This window comes from Rhinopithecus bieti, unplaced genomic scaffold, assembly GCF_001698545.2.
Source record: "Rhinopithecus bieti isolate Rb0 unplaced genomic scaffold, ASM169854v2 scaffold_10354, whole genome shotgun sequence".
In the NCBI taxonomy this organism is placed as follows: domain Eukaryota; kingdom Metazoa; phylum Chordata; class Mammalia; order Primates; family Cercopithecidae; genus Rhinopithecus; species Rhinopithecus bieti.
In genome coordinates this window covers 1,234,859-1,257,392 of record NW_016806491.1, presented here as the reverse complement: position 1 = coordinate 1,257,392, position 22,534 = coordinate 1,234,859, and the positions used below count along the sequence as shown (strand labels likewise).

The 22,534-nt window shown below is 43.8% G+C and overlaps 1 protein-coding gene across 5 annotated transcripts in view; it reads right to left on the bottom strand.

Annotated features, from left to right (window-relative positions):
* The window catches only part of GABRR1 (gamma-aminobutyric acid type A receptor subunit rho1), a 52,596-nt gene that overhangs the window by 4,793 nt on the left and 25,269 nt on the right, over nt 1–22,534 (bottom strand). For 2 of the 5 annotated variants that reach the window (XM_017876813.1, XM_017876815.1), the window contains exons 2-8: nt 21,230–21,328; nt 20,068–20,121; nt 18,109–18,215; nt 16,383–16,450; nt 15,070–15,293; nt 7,360–7,442; nt 3,011–3,151 (exon numbers count right to left, since the gene is read on the bottom strand). In XM_017876813.1, coding sequence (XP_017732302.1) covers nt 3,011–3,151; nt 7,360–7,442; nt 15,070–15,293; nt 16,383–16,450; nt 18,109–18,127 — 535 coding nt within the window. In that variant the 5' untranslated portion in view covers nt 18,128–18,215; nt 20,068–20,121; nt 21,230–21,328. The remainder of the gene's footprint in view (nt 1–3,010; nt 3,152–7,359; nt 7,443–15,069; nt 15,294–16,382; nt 16,451–18,108; nt 18,216–20,067; nt 20,122–21,229; nt 21,329–22,534) is intronic. The other 3 variants (XM_017876810.1, XM_017876811.1, XM_017876812.1) reach the window with 3 other exon arrangements.

The window sequence follows — 22,534 nt, the reverse complement described above, 5'->3', positions numbered from 1 at the left end:
TAAATTTTTTTCTTTTTTTAAGACAGGGTCTCGCTCTGTCACCAGGCTGGAGTGCAGTGGTTCAATCTTGGCTCACAGCAGCCTCGAACTCCTGGGTGCAAGCAATCCTCCCACCTGAGCCTCCCAAGTAGCTGGTACCACTACACCGAGTGAATTTTTAAATTTTTTTGGTAGAGACTGGGTCTTGCTATGTTCACCAGTCTGGTCTCAAACTCCCAGCTTCAAGTGATCCACCCACTTCAGCCTCCCAAAATGCTGAGATTACAGGTATGAACCACCATCATGCCTGGGTCCTTTAAACTCCTGTTACTCCCATTACCTCGTCTAGGGTTCAGCAACCTCACTATCACCTGGGAGCTTGTTATAAATGCAGATACCTGGGCCCCAACCCAAACCTACTTAATTGGACATCCATTGAACAGTATTCTTGGCTAGGCACGGTGGCTCATGCCTGTAATCCCAGCACTTTGGGAGGCCGAGGTGGGAGGATCGCTTGAGCTCAGGAGTTCCAGTTTACAGTGAGCTATGATCGCCCTACTGCACTCCAGCTTGAGCCACATAGTGAGACCCTGTCTCTATTAGGAAAAAAACAAATATGTATATGTGTATATATATATATATATGTATATTTATTATTTGTTCATAATTCCTATGCATGTCAAAGTTTGAGAAGCACTGATTCAAACAATCTCTTTAGATTCCTTAAGGGGAGAAATGTGCTTTAAGTTAAAAAAGAAAGTTAAATACAACATTGTATTTAGGAACACAGTGAACAATCACAGGTCCAGCTACATTTTAGCTCTTCTTTTGTATCCTTACAAGGCAAACATATGCATGGAGGAGTTGAAGAGAAAGGGAGGATGATGGAAAAAAACAAGGAAAAGGCCTTATATGCATGAGATGCTTAGGACTGAAAATAAAATGGATGGGGACTTGGCAATATGAACTTGGAAACTTGGCAGCCCAGGTCATTATAATGCATGGGACATGCCTCTGGTTACCAGCAAGCGACTGCATAGGGATTGTCCGAATGCTGAGGGTCAAAAGAACAGGGTTCCCCCAAGGAACCAATACTTTTGGGGTGATGGATACAGGAGATAATATGTGCTGGGTTGCAGTGCTGTGTTGGTTCTCCCTCTTACAGATTAGAAAGACCATGGGGTATTTAAAAAGAATGTGCTTCCCTGTGCAGTCAGTTGCACAAATTTTAGCCATAGAAACTGCATGAAGATTTGAGCAAAATCATCCTGAAAGGTGACTGGTCAAAAAAGAGGCAAGAAGCACAATTCACAGTTACAAAGATATGGAATCAACCTGAGTGTCCATCAACAGATGAATGGATAAAGAGAATATGGTATATACACACCATGGAATACCACTCTCCCATTAAAAAAAAAAGATGAAATAATGTCTTTTGCAGTAACTTGGATGGAACTGGAGGCCATTATTCTAGGTGAAATAACTCAAGAATTGAAAAGCAGATACCACATGTTCTCACTTACCAGTGGGAGCTAAGCTATGGGAACACAAAGGCATACAGAGTCGTATAGTGGACACTGGAGACTCAGAAGCGGGGAGGGTGGGAGGAGAGTGAGGGATGAAAAACTACCTATTGGGTACAATGTACACCACTCAGGTGACAGATGTACTAAAATCCTAGACTTCAGCCGGGCACGGTGGTTCACACCTGTAATCCCAGCACTTTGGGAGGCCGAGGCTGGCGAATCATTTGAGGTCAAAAGTTCGAGACCAGCCTGGCCAACATGGTGAAACCCCATCCCTACTAAAAATACAAAAATTAGCCAGCCTTGATAGTGGGCACCTGTAATCCCAGCTACTCGGGAGGCTGAGGCAGGAGAATTGCTTGAACCCGGGAGGCAGAGGTTGCAGTGAGTCCAGACCTGGCCATTGCACTCCAGCCTGGGCAACAGAGTGAGACTCCATCTCAAAACAAAACAAAACAAAGCAAAGCAAATCCTAGACTTCGCCACTATACAATTCATTGATGTAATCAAAATCCACTACTATTCCCATTAGTATCCCTAAAACTATTGAAAATTTTTTTTTTAAAGGCAAGAAATGGAGCGAGTTAACCTCAGCTATTTAGTGCAGGCAAACTCCCAGGAGAGAGGTCACAGAGCATGCCCTCAGGCAACAGGAGAGGGTGAGCCTGTCCCAACCCTTGGTTCAAAAAGGAACAACTGGGTCCACAGGGGACTGCACTGAGACTTAGAAGGGATTCACCAGGAGGGGCTGTGCAAGCAGCATAGCAAGAGCAGACTGGTCAAGAGTGGAGTGACCCCACGGGGCTGGCTGGAGCAGGGAGAACATAAATTGAAAACAACAGACCTGAATTACACTTGTTTCTTGCTGTCAAGGAGGGGGCTCAGATCGGCATATCATGGCTGAGATGCCTACTAAGCTGGCAATGCAATTGTCTCAAATAAACCCGCTCACGCGGGTTATGTTTTCAGTCCTTACTAATTTTTTAGGTTATTACTCTGATGCATTGGTGGTATCAAAAAAATCACTTCCACCCACTGCTTGCTACCCACTAGATTTCACTTAGGATTTCTGTCTTTAGTTTCTTTTCTTTTTTTTTTTGAGACAGGGTCTCACTCTGTCGCCCAGGCTGGAGTGCAGTGGTGTGATCTCGGCTCACTGTAACCTCAGACTCCAGGGCTCAAGGGATCTCCCACCTTAGCCTTCCGGGTAGCTGGGACTACAGGCGTGTGCCACCATGCTTGGCTAATTTTTATATTTTTAGTAGAGACTGAGTTTCGCCATGTTAGCCAGGCTGGTCTTGAACTCCTAAGCTCAAGCGATCCATCCACCTTGGCCTCCCAAAGTGCTGGGACATGAGCCACTGCACCCTGCCTCTGTCTTTAGTTTCAAATATAAGTGACACTGCTCAATTGATGACCAATTCAAACCTTTCCTGTAATAGAGGGTGAACGTCTGAGACCAAGCTGAAGCCTGCCCTGACTCTCAGCCCTCACTCCACACTTACCTGTGCTGCTGTAGAAAGCCAGTTTGGTGGTAGTGTGGAATTCTTGAATGAGGAACTGGGAGAGTGAGATCCGTTCATCTGTCTTTAAGGAGTCGTTGCCTTTTTTCCAGTACAGCATGAGGTCATCTTCTGTATAGGCATCTGAAAAGACAGGGGCCAGCATCAGACACAAGGTGGTGGCAAGACAGGATGGTCTGTGGGGCTATGTGGAAGCTGTGCCCTGACCTCCCACACCGATACTGGGATTGTGACATGATAGTTTGAAAAACAAACCACAGTCTAAATAAAGCAAAACAATATCCAAAAAGACAAATTTAATTATCTCCACTCTTCCAAAAGTCACCAGAGCAAAGTTCTCAAGCCCAAATGCTCATAATTCCTGCAAAAGTTTCACCCTACAATTTGGCCTGCCATTTATTAGGTTCAATCAAATGAAACTGCTATTTTTGTAAGTTAGAAATGGTTAAATATTGGCAAAATTTCACATGGCTCAGCCTTACAAACAGGGAGTAATTTAGCCTTTTCCTTTCTTCTTTCAAAGTATGGCGACTCACCAATTGATGGCAAGTACCTGTAAACACTATCAGGTAATAAAGGCTACATTTTAGCAAGAAAAGACCCACAAAGAGATGGGAGTGGAACAAGTCCCTCCTCTGTAGGACTCCAGTTACTCCTACTCAGGGTAAAGTCGAAGTGAATCCATGATCATCACCCTTTCTGGTGCTACCACTTCCCCTTCCCTCACCTGCTTCTGGTGAACTCCAAGTGAACAAACCTACCTCCAGCCTGAGCATAACTGAGGAAAAGCCTCATGGCACTGCCAGTCCACTCTGCTCATGTGTAAACAATTCCTTCCAGGACTCCCTGGCACTATTTTATTCCTGTTTTCTAACACTTGACCTGTGTGATGGTCAGTTTCATGAGTCAACTTGGCTTGGCTATGGTACCCAATTATGCAATCAAACAGTAATCTGTAAAAATGTTTTGCAGGTGTGACTAATATCTACAACCAGTGGACTTTAAAGGGGATTTTCCTGGATAATCTGGGTGGGCCTGATTCTATCAGGTGAAAGGCCTTAGGTGCAGAGCTGAGGCTTCCTGGAAGAAGAAATCCCACCTGTAGACTGTGGCATCTGCTCCTGCCCCAGAGTGCCCCTCCTGCACTCCCGATGGCCTGCCCTGCAGATGTGGGACTCTTAGCCAGCCCCCACAATCCCGCTAGCCACTTCCTTGCAATAAATCTCTACTCTGTATATCCTACTGGTTCTATTTATTTGGTGGAGCCATGACCAATACAACCTGAAAAAAGGCTACATTCCAGATGGAGGCAGAAGCTGCCCAGGCATAGTGGGGAAAACTAAGTTCTGGAGACAATGAACTCAGTATTTCAGACTGGCTCTGCCACCGAGCTCTGTCCCTCCTTTGTAAAATGATGATAACCTGCTCATCAGGCTCTTGTGAGGGTTGCATGACAAGGCAGAGGTAAAGCCATGGTGCAATAAGCAGCCGCTCCCTTGGTCCTGGGTTTTATTACACCCTTTCCCCACATTCAATGCCCTAGGCAGCTGTCCCTTTGGCCCCAGTGGTGTGTGATGTCAACATCCCTGCATTCCTTGGTCCCAGGTGATTGGAGCCAGGGGACACCTGATCCACTGCCACAAGCCCAGGCTGGCTTACAAAGTGCCCTGGACCAGTGAGAACCCTCACTAGGGCTTTGACACTGCCAGGGAGTGCCAACATTCAGGGGGAGTGTAGGAGTCACAAAGGTGTCCCCTGTGCTGTCAGAGAAAGTGTTTTGGCAGGGAGGAGAAAGGAGCGGACATGTAGAGGGACAGAGATGCATGTGGATCATTTTACACAGCTTCAGCCTGGCTCTTTCTGTGGCCTGGTTTCTGGTGTGTGTGTGTGTGTGTTTGTGCGTTGTGTTAAAATACACATAACATAAAATTTACCATCTTAACCATTCTTTAGTGTAACTTCAGTGATATTGCACTACATTCTTAGTGTTGTATTTATGATGCATGATAAATATAATGAAAATTATACTACATGAAAATTACTACATAAATACAACCATTCTTATGGTTGGACATACCATTTGCCAATGTATATTCTCCCATTCATGGGTTGCATTTACTCTGTTGATAATGTTTTGATGCACAGCATTTTTGAATTTTCATGCAGTATTTATGTTGTACTACATTACTACATAAATGCAACCATTATGATGGTCATACCACCATCCGTCTCCGGAACTCTTTTCATCTTCCCAAACTGAAGCTCCATACCCATTTAACAATAACCCCTCATCCCTGCTTCTCCTCCCCTCAGCCTCTGGCAACCACCATTCTGCTTTCTGTCTCTATAATTTTGACTCTGCTAAATACCTCTTAAAAGTGAAAGCATACGGTATTTGTCTTTTGCGATTGGCTGATTTCACTTAGCACGCTGCCCTCAAGTTTCATTCATGCTGTAGCATGTATCAGAAACCCTTGTGTTTTAAGGCTGAACACTCTTCCACTGTATGCAGATACTACATTCTGTGTATCCATTCATCCAATGATGGACACTTGGGTTGTTTTCATGTTTTAGCAATTGTGAATAAAACTCCTATAAATATGAGTATACAATTATACAATACCCAGAAATGGATTTGTTGGATCATATGTTCTTAATTTTTTTTTTTTTTTTTTTTTTTTTTTTTTGAGACAGGGCTCTTGCTTTCTCACTCAGGCTGGAGTGCGGTGGTACAATCATAGCTCACTGCAGGCTCAGGCTCTTGGTCTCCAGTGATTCTCTTGCTTCAGCCTGCCGAGTAGCTGGGACCACAGGTACCAGCCACCATGCCTGGCACATTTTTGTATTTTTTGTAGAGACAGGGTCTTATATGTTCCCCGGGCTGGTCTTCAACTTCTGGACTCAAGTGATCCTCTAACCCCGGCCACCCACAGTGCTGGGATTACAGGTGTGAGCAACCGTGCCCAGCCATTGTTTTAATTTTTTGAGGAGCTGTTTTCCCCAGTGGCTGCACCATTATATATTACTACCCACAAAGCATAAGGGTTCTAATTTATTCACATCCTCCCCAGCATTGCTTTCTGTTTTATTGACAGTATTCATCCCAGTAAATGTAACTCATTGTAGTTTTGGTTTGCATTTTCCTAATGATTAGTGATGTTGAACATCTTTTCATGTGCTTCTTGGCCATTTGTATATCCTTCTTTGGAGAAGTGTCTATTCAAGCCTTTTGTCCATTTTTTTTAAGCAGATTGTTTTGTTGTTGTTGTTGAGTTTTAGTTGTTCTCTTTATATTCCGGATATCAATCTTAATCAGATAGATGATTTATCAATATATTCTCCCATTTGTGGGTTGTCTTTTTACTCTGTTGATAATGTCGATGCTCAAAATTAACAATCTTCATGTAGTCCAATTTGCGTATTTTTTCTTTTGTCACCTGCGCCTATGGTGTCACGGGGCCTGGTTTTTAGCTTTTCCAGGATGTCTGTGTGTGTGCAAGCTTCCTGAAGTCGCTTGTTGTGCTTGAGAGTCTCATCCACCACACGAACTCACAGTGGCAGTTCCCTAGGGCAACTGTTGTCAAACTTGTTTTGGCCAGGAAATCTTTTCTTCAGCAGAAATTACATTCAGAAAAGCAATAAAACATATCAAAAATGAGCTCTCTGGATGAACTCGTGTGTGTGTGTGTGTTGGGCAAAGGGCTTAGAAGGAGACCCACATTCGCTTATCCCTCTCCTTCCCCTCCCCAAGCAGTTACCCTGATTCAATAGAACAAAGTTTAAAACCATTGCCACAGGGCATTAAAAAGACCAGTTATGGCAATGAAGATTTTAGTTTCAAATTTGTTCCCGATATTTAAAATTACCCTAGACCTAGCTTCAGTCTAACACATTACTTTAAAAGTATAATCATGAAGGCTGGGTGTGGTGGCTCACGCCTGTAATCCCAGCACTTTGGGAGGCCGAGGCAGGTGGATCACAAGGTCAGCCATTCGAGACCAGCCTGACCAACGTGGTGAAACTCCATCTCTACTAAAAATACAAAAAATTAGCCCGGTGTGGTGGCAGACACCTGTAATCCCAGCTACTTGGGAGGCTGAGGCAGGAGAATCACTTGAACCTGGGAGGCAGAGGTTGCAGTGAGCAGAGATTGCGCCACTGCACTCCTGCCCAGGCGACAGTGTGAGACTCCATCTCAAAAAAAAAAAAAAAAAAAAAGTCTACTCATGAATAAGGAACACACACTGTTCCTGCAGCTGAGAGTTAGAGGTGTAGAGGTGTTGAGAATTATCGGGAGCTGTGTGCTGATGCCTAGGCACAAGTCTACTCACAGCTTTCAATTTCAAGAGAGCACGTTTGTGTGTCCAAGGGAAATCGGCTGAAGTCCATGTTGCACATTGCAGTTACTGTAACCCTAGGGCCAAAAAGACAAAATTGATTTATTCAGAGCCTGCAAAAGACAAGTGCAAAATGATAAACAGAAAAGCTTCTGCTTCCTTCCAATATCATAAATGCCTCTTCTCATACTTCATAAGCAATGTGTCAGGGTTTAGATAAGTAGCTTGAGAGAGATATCCTCACTGGAGTACTCTTTGGCATTTATGTTTAACCCAAGGGTCAGTGTGAGGCAAATAGAATGTCTCTGCTAACTCTTATCACATTCAAGCATTTTAAAGAAGCAATGGTCTCAATCAACATAATAATGTGAAATAAAAACTTACATGATGTGGTTTCTTAAAAGAAGCCCTAGGACCATATATTGTTCTCCTGTTTCAGATAAATTCCAGTTCCTTTGTTCTTTTATTGATTTTATTGATATTCAATATCGTATACAATATGGTGTACACTTACCCCAGTTGCCAAGCCTGGCACTTTTTCTTTAACAATGTTGATATTTTTATATTGATAATAGTATAGTGGACATATGTGTTGTTAGTGGATAATTACTTGGAGATCAAAGATCAAAGTAATGGAAAAACACTGAAAGTTCTTATTGTGTTAACAGGCAAGCACTTGCTAGCACTGAGTGATTGTATTTCAGAGTTTACACTTGGAAAGAGGCTTCTGCATCAAAAGCCAAACACATACAGATCATTCTTCATAGGTGAAAAGCCTCCTATCCAGTGGGAAATTTCGCAGCAGGACATGATTAACTCTTCTTCGCTGGTGCTGAGTGGACTACTTTTCCTTCGACCACGCAATATTTGCTATGTAAAAGTTGTGGAAATTATATGAATAATTTCATGGTCAAAAGAAAATCACTTTTAATTTAAATGGAAATTTCAAGAAAAGAGCATTCTTGAAATGGAATTTTCAAACATTTGCCTCATTTTTTCCCACTGCTTTGAGGATGGAATGGTTATATTCTATCTATGAGGCATTTTTGATTGCCAGCAGCTGGGTGGTCTTCTGTGTCCCAGAAATCCTGATAAACAGGGAATGTTAGAGTGCAGGGGTTGAGGTGGGGGTCAGGCTGGCAGCTGACTCGGATGTGTAATGGATGGGTTTCCATTTCTGTGGGTACATCATTGCATAACGATGCCCAATGGCATCATCAACATGAAATAAGCTAAGAACTAACTTCAGGGACACTTGGAGCTAACTTTAGGGACATGGAATGCCCAATGAAGGAAATGTTTTGCTACGAACAAGGGGACTGAATACTCCTTCTCTTTCTGTTCGTTGTTTTCAGAATTACAGACATAATCAGAATGGGTCTTCCCACCCTGAGTTGATGCTTCTCTCCGTATAACTTAAACGGAAAACAACTATTTGTGATGTAATCAAAGCCCATGTTTATTGTCGTTTCCACAAGTCCCTTTAAAGGATTCATTGGAGGGGCTCTTCCCTGCCCTGGATGGAAACTTGGCAGGTCCCGTGGCTCTTCTGCTCACTCTCATGTAATAGTCAAAACCCTCTCTAAGTTACAGACAACACCCTAATTCAGAAATTAAGAGTTTTGGTCTGAGGTATTCATTAGCTTCAAAGTTCATTCAAATGAAGACTTCTGCTGTCCCTCCTCAGCTAAGATAAAAAGTTGCCATTTGACAGGTGTAGTGGCGTGTGCCCGTAATCCCAGCTACTCAGGAGGCTGAGGCAGGAAAATTGCTTGAACCGGGGAGGTGGTGGTTGCAGTGAGCCAAGATCGCACCACTGCACTCCAGCCTGGGCGACAGAGGGAGACTCCATCGAAAAAAAAAGTTGGCATTTGAGTGGTCAGCTTCTGCCCATCTCCGATCTTCTCCCGCACAGGTGGAAGTGCAAGGAGACAGGCAGGTGGGCGCAGGGCAGTTCTGTGGCTGGGCAGTTTCCTGCTCTCTGGGCCTGCTACCTGGTGGAAACTGATACTTTCTTACCTGGCTTCCTCACTCCCACGACTGGGCACCTCCACACTGCAGGCTTCTGTTCTCCAGCTCTTGGTTCACCCACCATCCTCTCCACATACACTCACAGATAAGTACAGGCTGATCCCACTGCAGCAAAAACTTCTGGCTCTGCCCCCAGGGTGGTCAGACAGTTCTTCTCTCCCACCTAACTGCACAGTGTCCCAAACTGCAGGCACACACACACCAAACTTTCTGAGAGGTCCCAGTGAAGGCCCACTCACGGCATGCCCACAGTGCTCTCCTGGGAAAATTTCACAAATCTTTCCTTTCTCCCGCTGTCATTGACTCCTCTTCTTCTTCTTCTTTTTTTTTTTTTCTTTTTTTTACAGTGTTGCTCTGTCTCCCAGGCTGTAGTGCAGTGGTGCAATCTCAGCCCACTGCAACGTCCACCTCCCTGGTTCAAACAATTCTCCAGCCTCAGCCTCCAGAGTAGCTGCGACTACAGACATGTGTCACCATGCCCAGTTAATTTTTGTATTTTTAGTAGAGATGGGATCTTGCCATATTGGCCAGGCTGGTCTCAAACTCCTGAATTCAGATGATTCACCTGCCTCAGCCTTCCAAAGGGCTGGGATTACAGGTCTGAGCCACCACGCCCGGCCTCATTTACTCTTTTATATCTTGAAGTTGACTAGGGATTCAAAAGTCAAGGAACTGGTTTTTCAATATTACCTTAGTAATATTTACCAAGCATAACAGAGCATCTTACTTGTGGATTTCAGTTTTTATTGTATGCTGATGCCTAGGAAACTGTTCTCATCATCCTATTATCTGTGGCTCCTTGCTCCTCCTCCCACTGCACTGCTGCATTCCTCATTTGCGTACTAAGCATTGGGTTCTGTGCCTGTCTCCTCCACTAGCCTGCAGTCCCAGGAAGGACAGTGACCTCTATTTCTGTCTTTATGTCCCCAGAGCTTGATCTAGAACCTGGCATGGCTTTCATTCGTACAACTCCCCAGGCCACCATGGCACCCAGGAGGCTGTTAATAAGACTCTGGTGGAGTAATCAATGAGTGAATGAAGTGAGGAGATGGTTAATTCGATGTATTTTAGGAGCTGGCCAGTGGCTAACAGAGCTGACATGTTTTCCTTAAAATAAACTTCAAAGTGGTGGTCTTCAGTAACTCAGACCTCTTTTTTTTTTTTTCATTTAAATTGAACAAACTCATAACTCTATTTGCAATGAGAAATTAACTCATCTGTTTTCAGGCACAGAGAGGGAAAGGAGGTGTTTTCCTGGTGGGTGAGGCTCACTGAGGATTTTTTATTCTGAACATACAAAAGATTTTCTACTCCCTTCTTGCACTCACATCCAGTGGTGCACTGGACTAGACTTCTACAGGCTTTCGGGAGTTGATTGCTAGATTTTTAGGAAGCTTGTGAGCCAGTTGTTAAACACAGTCACTATTAAACATTAAAGTTAAATGTCACAGTAAAAAACATAAACAATAGCTTCCAGTTCCAAAATCGTGGCATAGAGGCAAGCTGCTTTACTCCCCATCACCGAAAACCAAAAACAAATATATCACGCCAAGATTTTCACCAGCAACAACCCCGAGCTCAAGGATGAGGATGAGACAGTTCCCTGGGTCACAGAGAAGTAGAAAAACTGAGATGACAGTAGGAGAACTGGACTAACACATCCCTGATGCTCCTCTCTCCCGTTCTACTTGCCACCAAATGCATGGAAAATCTCCCCCCAACTCATGACTTCTACACTGGAAAAAGTGAAATTGAGGTGATCAGTAAGATTCCCTACTTTCTTGGGTTCCCTGGCAGGAGATTTCGTCTTACCTTAACCAATGGGAAGCATCATGATTGCCTGAAGGGTGAAATAGCCCTGAGAACAGGCAGAGACAAAGGGGAGGCAGGACTACCATCCTCATCCTGGAAATTATGCTCTGTAACCTGACCAAATCAGAGATGCCAAATCAGAGTGGCTGTTCAGTAGTACTGTAGGAAGAACATTCTGTAGGTCCCCTGGGCACGAACTCCCAGCCAGCCTTCCCACACTGCTGGGATAATTCCCTCAGGACCTCCCCGATTTGGGACTGGTAGTGCACAGACAGACAGGTTACTGGAGTGAGGCGAACCTGGGCTTAAGGTGCCACCTAGAGCTGAAAAGGAGGCAGCAACCTAGTAACAGATTCACTAAACAAATATAGTCAATAAAAAACAAAACTAACTGGACAGAGAAAACTGGAATAAATAACTAATCCTCAATGCAAAGACGTAGATGTATACCAACAAGAAACAACAGCAAACAGGGAATTAGGACCTCCCCAAAAGGGGATCCTAACAAGACCATGATTTGTAATCTCTCTGACCAAGAATCCAATATAGCAATTTTAAGGAAATGCAGTGATATCCAAAATAACATAAAAAAGCAATTCAGAAATTTATCAGAGATATTTAACAAAGAGATTGAAATAACAACAAAAAAAATCGAACAGAAATGCGGAAACTGTGAAATACATTTGCTGAACTGACAAACTCTTTAGAGGCTCTCAACAGCAGAACGAACCAAGCAGAGGAAAGAATCTGTGAGCTAGAAGACTAGCTCTTTGAAAATATAGTCAGAGGAGAAAAAATGAAGAAAGAATAAAAAAGAACAAAGGCTGCCTATAAGATATGGAAAATTACCTCAAAGGACCAAATCTAAGAATTATTGGTGTTCAAGACAGAGCTGAGCAAGAGCAAGGGGTGGAAAGCATATTCAAAGGAATAATAACAAGAAACTTTCCAAAACTCAAGAAGGAGATAAATATACGGGTATAGGAAGGTCTGAGGACGCCAAACAGAATCAATGCAAATAAGACTACCTCCAGGCATATAGTAATCCATCTGAAAGGTCAAGAACAAAGAGAAGATCCTAAAAGCAGCAAGATAAATAAGGCAAATAATACATTAAAAAGCTCCAATTTGGGCCGGGCACAGTGGCTCATGCCTGTAATCCTAGCACTTTGGGAGGCTGAGACAGGCAGGTTGCCTGAGCTCAGGAGTTTAAGACCAGCCTGGGCAACACAGTGAAACCTCGTCTCTACTAAAATACAGAAAAATTAGCTGGGGGTGGTGGTATGCACCTGTAGTCCCACCTACTTGACAGGCTGAGGCAGGAGAATAACTTGAACCTGAGAGGTGGAGGTTGCAGTGAGCCAGCCCAGGGGACAGAGTGAGACTCCATCTCCAAAAAAAAAAAAAGCTCCAATTTGTCTGACAACAGACTTCCCAGTGGAAATTATGCCGACCAGGAGGAAGTAGAAGAACATTTCAAAGTGCTCAAAGAAAAAAAAACTGTCATCCAAGAATATTATATCCAGCAAAATTATCCTTTGAATGTAAAGGAGAGATAGTCTTTTACCAGACAAACAAAAGCTGAGAGAACTCACTATTAACAGACTTATCTTGTAAAAACAAAAGTAAAAAATACTCATCACTTCCTAATTATTTAACCACATTTTATTATTATCTATATTCTTGAAGTCATTTACACTTATTGCATCTGTATGGTGGAAATACTGCATGATGGTGTGCTGCCATGAATTTCTTCCTAATTCTGCATCAGGTTGGGAGCCTGACATCAGCCAGGATGGGAGTATTTACACTACAGAAATCAGCAAACACTATAAATCAGGGCTTGATTTATTGTTTTGTTGATTGTCTAGACTTAAGGCAGATTAAGCCTAAAAGGGTGTTATGCCTATTACCATTACATTGTGAGTAGTACAAAATATTGAGGACATATTTCAATGTTTGAAAGCTATCATCCAATTCAGCAAAGAACTTGCTTTTTCTATGATGAATGAGTAAAGTTCCTATATAGTTCTTCATTGTTTCACTTTTGTCTTATTAATGGAAAAGAAAATATCAACCAACATTCATCAGATCTACATTCATTTGTTGATGATAGAATTATAAAAAACTTACAGTGGTTTTTCCAAGAACTAGGAAATCGTGCTTAAGTTATAAATACATAACATAGAATTTATAATAAAGAGCATTATACATCCTTTATGTCAGTGATGTTTATAATAAACTTATATACACATAGATATGCATACTTTTTCCCCAGGTAACCAATTGTTAAACATTTACTGGCATACCAATGGTCACATATGTTATGGTCTAGTACTCTGTAGCCCTGGTGATGCCATTGAGTTGTGTTGTTGTGTTGATAGTTTTTGAACCTTAAGATGCCTTGAAAACCTGTCTCAGTGGGCCAGGTGTGGTGGCTCTCACCTGTAATCCCAGCACTTTGGGAGGCCAGTGTGGGAGGACAGCTTGAGCTCAGGAGTTCAAGACTAGCCTGAGCCAATATAGGAACATTCTGTCTTTACAACAATATTTTTAAAAAAAATTATCTGGGCATAGTGGCACATGCCTTTGGTCCTAGCCACTTGGGAGACTGAGGTCAGATTATCGCTTGGGCCTGAGAGGTTGAGGCTGCAGTAAGCCATGATCATGCCACTGCACCCCAGCCTGGGCAACAGAGCAAAACTCTGTAAATAAAAGAAGAAAAGAAAGAAAGAAAAAAATGAAAAAGAAAGAAAACCTGCTTCAGAAATGAGGACTTCAGGCAGAACCAGCTCAACATGGCTTGGGGAAGGGGCTGCACATCCTGCAACCACCTGAGTACTTCTTATGGGAGAAAGCATTTTAAGCCTTAAAGATGAAAACCCCATAATCCCACTCTGTGTCAGGTACCTAATTACTTAGGTTCCAGGCCAGAATGAGTGTGGAGGGATCATCATAAATATTCCTTTGGGGAATGGGGACAGAAAGTCAGCTTCAACATTGCAATCTCTAACTCTATAGATCTATAGGTCTACTGTGCAACCATCCATGAACCTTCTACTTATACACTGATGTGTGGATTCATCTTTACCATTCATCAACATGGAAGCCAAAGCAAAGTCCGTGAAACTGGAATGCATCGTCCACACAGCAAAATAGGAGCAGACCACAGCAAGTGACCACATCCCTTCTCTGTGAAGGTCGGCTGCTCATCTCCACATGCCTAGAGTACCATGAGTTTCTAAAGCTCCTGTGCAGCCTGAAAACCATACTGTGGAGCTGAGTTTAAGGAAAGCTTCCTCAGGCCAGCGTTTAATGAGCAATTAAATGTTTTTAAAGTGTCTGAACTGGTAAGAAGATTTTATTTATTATATTTAAAACGTGATGTTCAGAATGGCACGTCAAGTCATAAAGTAGCCGGGGGTCCCCATAGTTTCTCAAGTAGGACACTGTGGAGAGAAAGGACAGAAAACATGCCTGTGGTGGCCAGATGAAGCAGAAGAACTTTTTTTAAACAAAAGTTCTAAAATGTTCCTGAAAAATGGGAATCAGAGAGATCGTAGGAGGTAAGTCCTTGAGAACACATTATTTATTTCTCTGACTCCTACTAGAGAAAAAAACTTGTTTATTATTGAAAGATAACATATAGAATAGTATCAGCTTGAGAAATTGCCCCAAATGTATTTTCAAGGCTAATTCTTTAAAATTTCTACTCACATATAAAGTTAGTTTTCCTTGATGTTGAGAAGCTGGCAGCTACTGAAAAGTTAGAAAGTAGACATTCAGAGCCAAAAACCCAAATTGCTGTTGTGAAACCAATGCTTTTCTTGGTTAATATGGAAAATCTGCTTTTCTTCCTACCTGAGACTGTAGAGCACTTTCCCATCGGGCTGGACCCGCAACATGACGTTGTCTGTGGTGGTGTCATGGATGAAGGAGCGTTTGGAGTGCACGAAAAACATGTCAGGGACCCAGATCTTCTTGACCAGCCTGCCATCAAATGTCATGCTGAGGTTGTTGGTGCTTGGAAAAGACAGCCTCTCGTCCTTCCAGTAGTGCCTCAGGTAGAGGGTCATCGTAAAGTCCTGGGGCAGAGGGGCAGAGAGGGAACCCCAGACACACACAAACCCACTGAAGTGTGGATTCTGTAGCCCCTGTGGAGCCATCACTTAGCTGGGGAATGAAACTGAGCCAAGGGAGGTCTTGCTTCTAGTCCCCAGAGTTTGCTGCAGTAGGAGGAAGAGAATGCTGCAGTGGCAAGGAACTCAATGAGAAGCCTGGAGCAGACAGTGTGAGCATGCCTGGGCCTGCCTCAAGCCCCTGGCATTCGCTCTACACTTGAGGGGCTGCTACTGCCACCATGTGTGACTCAAGCCACAAGTGCCAGAAAGTTAATGCCTGCAAGCAGCACTCAACCAGAGAGAAGGTGGTGGATAAATACCCCAGCTCTCGCACCCCTGAGTCAGGATAACCCTGAAGTGTGTTCTTCGCTGACTCCCAGACTACTCCAGTGGCACTGAGTTCTGTGGTTCTGTAACTGAGTTCTATACCAGTTCCATAGTAACTGGTTTGATAGCACAGCCCTCTTTGCTTCCTTTTACTCCTCTCTCTCCCTTCCCTACTCTGTTCTGGTGTTTCCCAGGATCACTTCCCAAATAAACTGCTTATACTTATGCTTGTGACTGCTTGTCTCAGGTCTGCTTCTTGGGGGACCCAAACTAAGCTAGGTCCCTAAAATGTCCTGTAAGTCAAGGAGTTAGAGAATGTTGCACTTTTTATCTGAACCCACCAAAAAGTGGGGAGAAAAGGACACTCTTTTGCTTCTTTTGCATTTCCACAGCCAGGTACAGAATCCACAGGAATAAGATGTGTTTACTTGGCAGCTGCAAATTTGGGCCCTGCTGCTTACATTTGAGAGCCTTTGTCCAGAAAATGCATCCCAGTGGCAAGAGCCTGACCACTGGAGGGGAAAGGCCAAGCTTGTTATCTGGCTCTGTTTCATACCAATTGGGTGACTTTGGGCAAATCTTCTTGAGCCATCTGTAAAAGGAGTGTGGGGATTCCCACCACCCCGGTCAGTTGTGAGACTAAGTGAATTCAGGTGCGTGGAGCTCCTGGCCCTGGACAGGCTTTGTGAATCCCCCTGCCACGGCCCTAGTCAGAGAAGCACTTACCATGTCAACCTCTGAGATGCTATCCAAACTCTCCACCTGCACATCCACACCAACAGGAATGGCAGGGCCTGGGAACAGAGTATGATAAGAGCATTCACTGTTTTTACTTGAAATTTTACTATGGAGGAAATAGGCAAAAGAAGCATTTCCCCTGGAACCTCAACGTCATGTCAGATTTGGAGGTTTGGTCATGCCAACCTGAAGTCAAACCAGAGACAAAAGCATGGAACCATAGGCTGGCTTTCTGAAATATTCCAACAAAAGTTTGAAAACATCCTTTCTTGGTTATATATGCTCATCTGAAGGTATGATGAAGACCTAGGTCAAAGGCTGGGTCTGATCTAAGAGTAACTGACTTCTTAGCATGAGGTCACCCACATTATTCCCTGTATTTGGCTTCTAGTTTTGCACCCTCTTTCACCCTGGAAGTCAGTGTCTCTTGTCTGGCCATGAGAAAGGCATTGTTTGGTAATAGGCACTCAGAACCAAAGTCATATTCAGGTCATTAGCCAAACCCACAGATCTGCATCTTTGCAACGTGATGAAGTGACCTTAAAACATTAGATTTTTTGTTATTTCTGGGCCATATGGACTCAATATTGATAAAGAGTAAGGAAGATAATGAAGGGAATCAATTCCCGCCCCCTTTCTTCCCTGCTCTCAGGATGAAGGGCAGGCATGGAGCACACTGAATCATTATAGAGTATTAAAAAGGTGGGTTTGGATTCAATAATGGTGGATTATGGACTGGATAGAGACTCTCTTCTACAGCCTATTTATTCTTTGGATAAAAGTGACTGGAAGAAATAAATGGCAAGAGAATTATTTCTTTATTTTTTTGGAGACAGAGTCTCATTCTGTTGCCCAGGCTGGAGTGCAGTGGTGTGATCTCAGTTCACTACAACCTCCGCCTCCTGGGGTCAAGCGATTCTCCTGCCTCAGCCTCCTGAATAGCTGGGACTACAGGTGCACACCACCACAGCTTTGTATTTTTAGTAGAGACATGGTTTTACCATGTTGCCCAGGCTGGTCTCAAACTCCTGAGCTCAGGCAATCTGCCCGCCTCAGCCAGGGCAGATGAAATCCCAAAGTGTTAGGATTTCAGGTGTATTCCACCATGCCCAGCTGAGAATGATTTCTAAAATAAATATTTTTTTTTCCAGGAAAATAAACCCATAAGGATGAAAACTTCTTGACATTAAGAAGGCTGAAATCCAGCAGCTGCAGGCTAAGCTTCATAGGGCTTTGCTATTCTTCTGCACTAAATCATTACTCTCTCAAGCTATTTTCATTTAATTAAAATGAGCAGATCACATTCTGCCCTAAGATATGTACCCTGAACTCTATCTGCCAGCTCCCAGATGACAACAAATTTAGTCCAATGTTGTTATTTCCAGGTATTTTTAGGAGGCTGTGTTGGGCTGCAGCTGCCCTGTGTTCCCCTGCCCTTCCTACAGCCAGCTGCTGGCCTCCCTCGTTGTGAGCCATCCTAGAGGGGCAGCAGCCACCCAGCAGCAGATGCCTCCTCAGACTGTGTTCAGCAGAACCCAGGGCGGGGCAAGGCAGACGCTCAGAATGTACTGTCGGCTCGATGTCTTGTCCACCAAGCACAGACGAGGCAGACTGGGTCAGGGGAGAGCAAAGCTGTGCTGTACCTTGGCTAATTTCCTGCCCACAGACAGAGGACCAGAAGAAAGAGCGCACCCCGAGAGCACACGTCCCATACCTCCGAAGCCAGGCCTCATGCTGAAATCATGGTCATCTATCCTCAGAAGCTGTTCCGACTTTGTCAGAGGCGATTTGGTGATGTCAGGGCTTCGTCTCAGAATTGGGCTGCCAAGGGGGAAGAAACCAGGCTGATCATATATTCCAACCAAGACAAATAAAAAGTAACTCGCATTCTAATTTGATCTTGATAGGTGTGGTGGGGTGTGCTATTTCTTCTTTTAAGCTATTGGACATCTGCTCTTCCTTTCTCCATCTTTCTGGATAAATGAACTGACCCAGAAGATCCAAGACATTGACTTTGACCACGACAGTGGAGCTTTAAAAATGATGGCCAGGCCCCACCTCAGAGATGCTGATTTGGAGTGTCTGGAAATAGGGCCTAGAAGTTGGTCTTTTTAAAGTTTCCCAGATGATTTTAATGTGTAACCAACACTGAAAATCGCTGGTTCTGGTCTTGTTATTAACAGCCCAAATTCCCTTAAAGTGCCTCAGCCTTTTGAGGGGTTTTGAGCTGGAGGGGAGAGCAAGTGAGTATGGTCCGAGCCTGGTCCCCTGATCTCTGTTGGCCCACTGTGGAGGGAGCAGGACCTTGCCCTTGAGGGAAATGCTGACCATCCCGTCTGCATGGAAGGCGGCTACTCCTACTGCTGCTTCTGAACTGCACCTGGGGTTATTTGTATTTATTTTCTCTTTTTCTCTATTGGTAACATACTTTTAGCATTTGAAAATTTTTTAGAAGAAGAAATGTAGTGAAGACTCAGCCTCCCACTTCTGCCTCCACCCGCCCCAGCCCTCATCCACAGGTGTTTCTTTTTTTTTTTTTTTTTGAGACAGAGTCTCACTGTGTCACTTAGGCTGGAGTGCAATGGTATGATCTCGGCTCACTGCAACCTCCACCTCCCAGGTTCAAGTGATTCTTATGCCTCAGTCTCCCAAGTGGCTGGGATTACAGGTGCTCATCGCCATGCCCAGCTAAGTTTTATATTTTTAGTAGAGACAGGGAATTTGCCATGTTGGCCAGGTTAGTCTTGAATTCCTGGCCTCAAGTGATCCACCCACCTCAGCCTCCCAAAGTGCTGGAATTACAGGCATGAACCACCGCACCTGGCCAGGTGTTTCTCTTACTGGTTTCTTGTCTATCTGAGCAGAGTTTCTTGTATATAAGTATATACAGATTTATATTCTTAGTTATCCCCTCTTTATTTTATATTTTTATTTACTTATTTATTTTTAGAGACAGGGTCTTGCTCTGTCACCCAAGCTGGAGTGCAGTGACCTATCATGAGCTCACTTCAGCCTCAAACTCCAGGGCTCGAGTGACCCTGGACTCAAGTGATCTTCCCATCTCAACCTCCCAAGTAGCTGGGACTACAGGTACACACAACTGAGTCCAGTTAATTTTAAAATTTTCTGTAGAGACAGGGACCCCACTATGTTGTTGCCCAGGCTGGCCTCAAACCCCTGGCCTGCAGGCAATCCTCCCACCTAGACCTCCCAAAGTGCTGCGATTACAGGTGTGAGACACCACACCCAACCTAGAAGTACTTCTCAAACTAGAAAGTGGTACACAAATGGGAGGAGCCATTGCTATTTCTGAACCCACCAGGAAGTGTCCTTCTAAAGTGAGGAATCACCTTGCTGGCAGCAAAGCAGGTGGCCCAGGGAAAGAATTGGAACCAGCGAGCTGCTTACAGATATAAGAGAGGAAGCCAGGTTTGTCAAGAGAAGGAACACCAGCTCCCATTGCCACGGACATCCTCTCTCACCAGCTTGATCCAGGAGCCAGTCCCCCACCCGCTGCTGCCGTCTCCTTTCAGGCTCCCCTTCCTCTGGTCCCCCACCCTCCACTTTCTGATCCTTGGTGAGGGGTCAGGGAGGGGCTCTGCTGAAAATCACTATGGTCAAGGTTCAGGGAAGAAACATCTGCAAAACAGTGTGCATGTGCTTATGGTCATACCTGATTTGCTTGTGGGCATCTTCGTGTACTTCTCGTCTTTGTCTTTGAGGCCTACTATGAACAAAAAAAGTAAAGACATTGTAGAGACAGTCTAGTTACTCAAATCAACCAAGCACCCCTCTCCTTCCAGATTTGCTTCAAATCTAACCAGAATAAAATGTGAAAGAAGGAGAAAAAACTACCAAGCTTCAATGCATTCATTTAGCCTCTTCTTGAGCATTTTCCAAGTACCTACAGAAGAAACTGGAGGATTCATTACTCAGAAGGTCTAATTTGAGGAGGTCTGACCTAAAATAATCTCCCCCACTGGTCTACCCAGGTCTGAAATGGACGCCATTCTTTTATAAGGCTCTTAAGGATGTATACATTTTAACTTTGATCCACCATAAAACCATCATTATGGAGAGTAACACATTGCTAGGTGAACTGCATCACTTGAGCATCCTCGTTCTTTGGCTCATGATTTCAGCCAAATGGGCACTGACAGGAGATGAGAGAGGAGGAGGAGGAGGAAGAAAGAGGTCAGGGTATTTATTCCTCATTCTCTCCTGGCTTTGATGCCAGGGACTAGCAATGCCTGTGTTACTCTGTGATTGCAGATAATCACAGTATCTTCAACAAACTCCAATAATAATATTTCCCCTTCTAGTCAAGGAGTAGTCCTGGCTTCCTGCTATTCCTAGTCCTTGGGGGGCATCAACATGCCTGACTGGATCCCTGAACTCTGCCTACATCTCTTCGAATTGTCCTTTTATTTAACTATCATGAGTTAAGCCCTTTTGAAGGCAATGCTATTTTCTGCCAGGACTCAACTGATGCACAGGGACACATCAGGACAGATGCACAGGGATTATGTCATCTGTAGAAAATGGAGCAGAGACAGGTGTGCGCTCTGCAGGCGTGGGCAGAGTTAAGACCGGGGAGTGGCATGCACTCCGGGCAATGGGCCATCACAGTTGATGGGCAGCATGAGGCCAAAGGACACCGGGGACAGAGTTCTCTTCGCATTCAGTCCCTTGCACAGTGCTGGACCCCTGTGGACCCTCAATACCTATTAGTTGAATGAAGGAAGGAATCAGCCCCTTAGATGGGCACTTAAGAAGGGAGACAGGAGGGAATGAAAGAGGAGGTTGGAATGGAAAAAAGTTGGCCCAGCTCTTACTTTGACTTTGGGCCGGCCTGAAATGGAACCAGACACTGACGAAAGGAGTTTTGTCAAATTCTGAGATGCCACTGCCTTTGCCTTCATGAAGTCTGGATTCTGGCCAACAGAAGACGGATGAATAGGATATAGCTATGGTCTTTTTCATTATTGTTAATATTATTAAATAACTTTTTTCCTGTTCACATGCCCATGTAAAAAAATTTAGAAAATAGATTAATCATAAAGGAGAAGATGAATATAACTCACAAGTAAGCTCTGCCATTCTGCATCTGTATTTCTTATAATTCTCGAAGAATTACACTGTTTGAAACTTTCTTTTAAACTCAAATTATAATATATCATGGAATATTTTTTGCGTCATTGGCATCTTTTCGCCATCTGAGAGTATGATTATTAATATTGAAATGATGTATTACACAAAGCAAGTAATAGGAAAATATGACACTGCTCGAGCACTTCCTATGTGCGAGTTACTATGCTAACTCCTGTTACATGTGTTAACTCAGGTTATTCCTCAAAACAACCCTAGGAGGTAGGCCTTGTCATTATCCCCATTTTATATGTAGGAAACTGAGACACAAAGACTTTAAGTAACTTGTAAAAGTGAAGGAGCCAGAAGTTAGAGCCAGGGATTCTGGCTCCAGGGTTGGAAGCAAGACTGGCCATAGCATCACGTTGGAAGATTTGCCTCCCACTCTCAGGAAATTGGCTTAGATGTGGAAGATCTGAGCTTATCGTCTCCTCATATACAAGTTAACACGGACCTTGCACAAAGTTGGTGCCCGATAAATATTTATTGAATGAGCCCCAGGAGGTTATGAAGAAAGGATAGGCATGTACCAAGTTAAGATGATACAGGATGACATTCGAGACAGCTTTTTGAACTGAACATACGGTGTACATTTGTTGAACACCCATTTTTATTTTAGATAAAATGACAAATTCCAACCTATGAGACTTCTTGATGTCTGCTTGTTCTAGTTCTTAGTCTGTGCGTGGATGTTTTCCCAAGAGGTGTCAGAACTTTCTCAGGGGTGAGCTGGAGCAGGGATGGGGGTTTGTGATGAGGGAGCTCTGCTGGAAGTCTCATTCAGCTAATGGCCGAGCATCTGATAAGTTACACTTCACCTTGCTGACTATTTCATCTGACAAGATAGAGAACTTAATTTTTACAAAGAAGCAGAAACCAGCTAATGAAAATGATCTTCCTTTCTCAGCATTTGTAACAGCCAAGAAAAGAAGTCCTTGTATGTAGTGCAAAACACCCAGATGTGGCACACCCCCACCCCGCACACCCCCCCA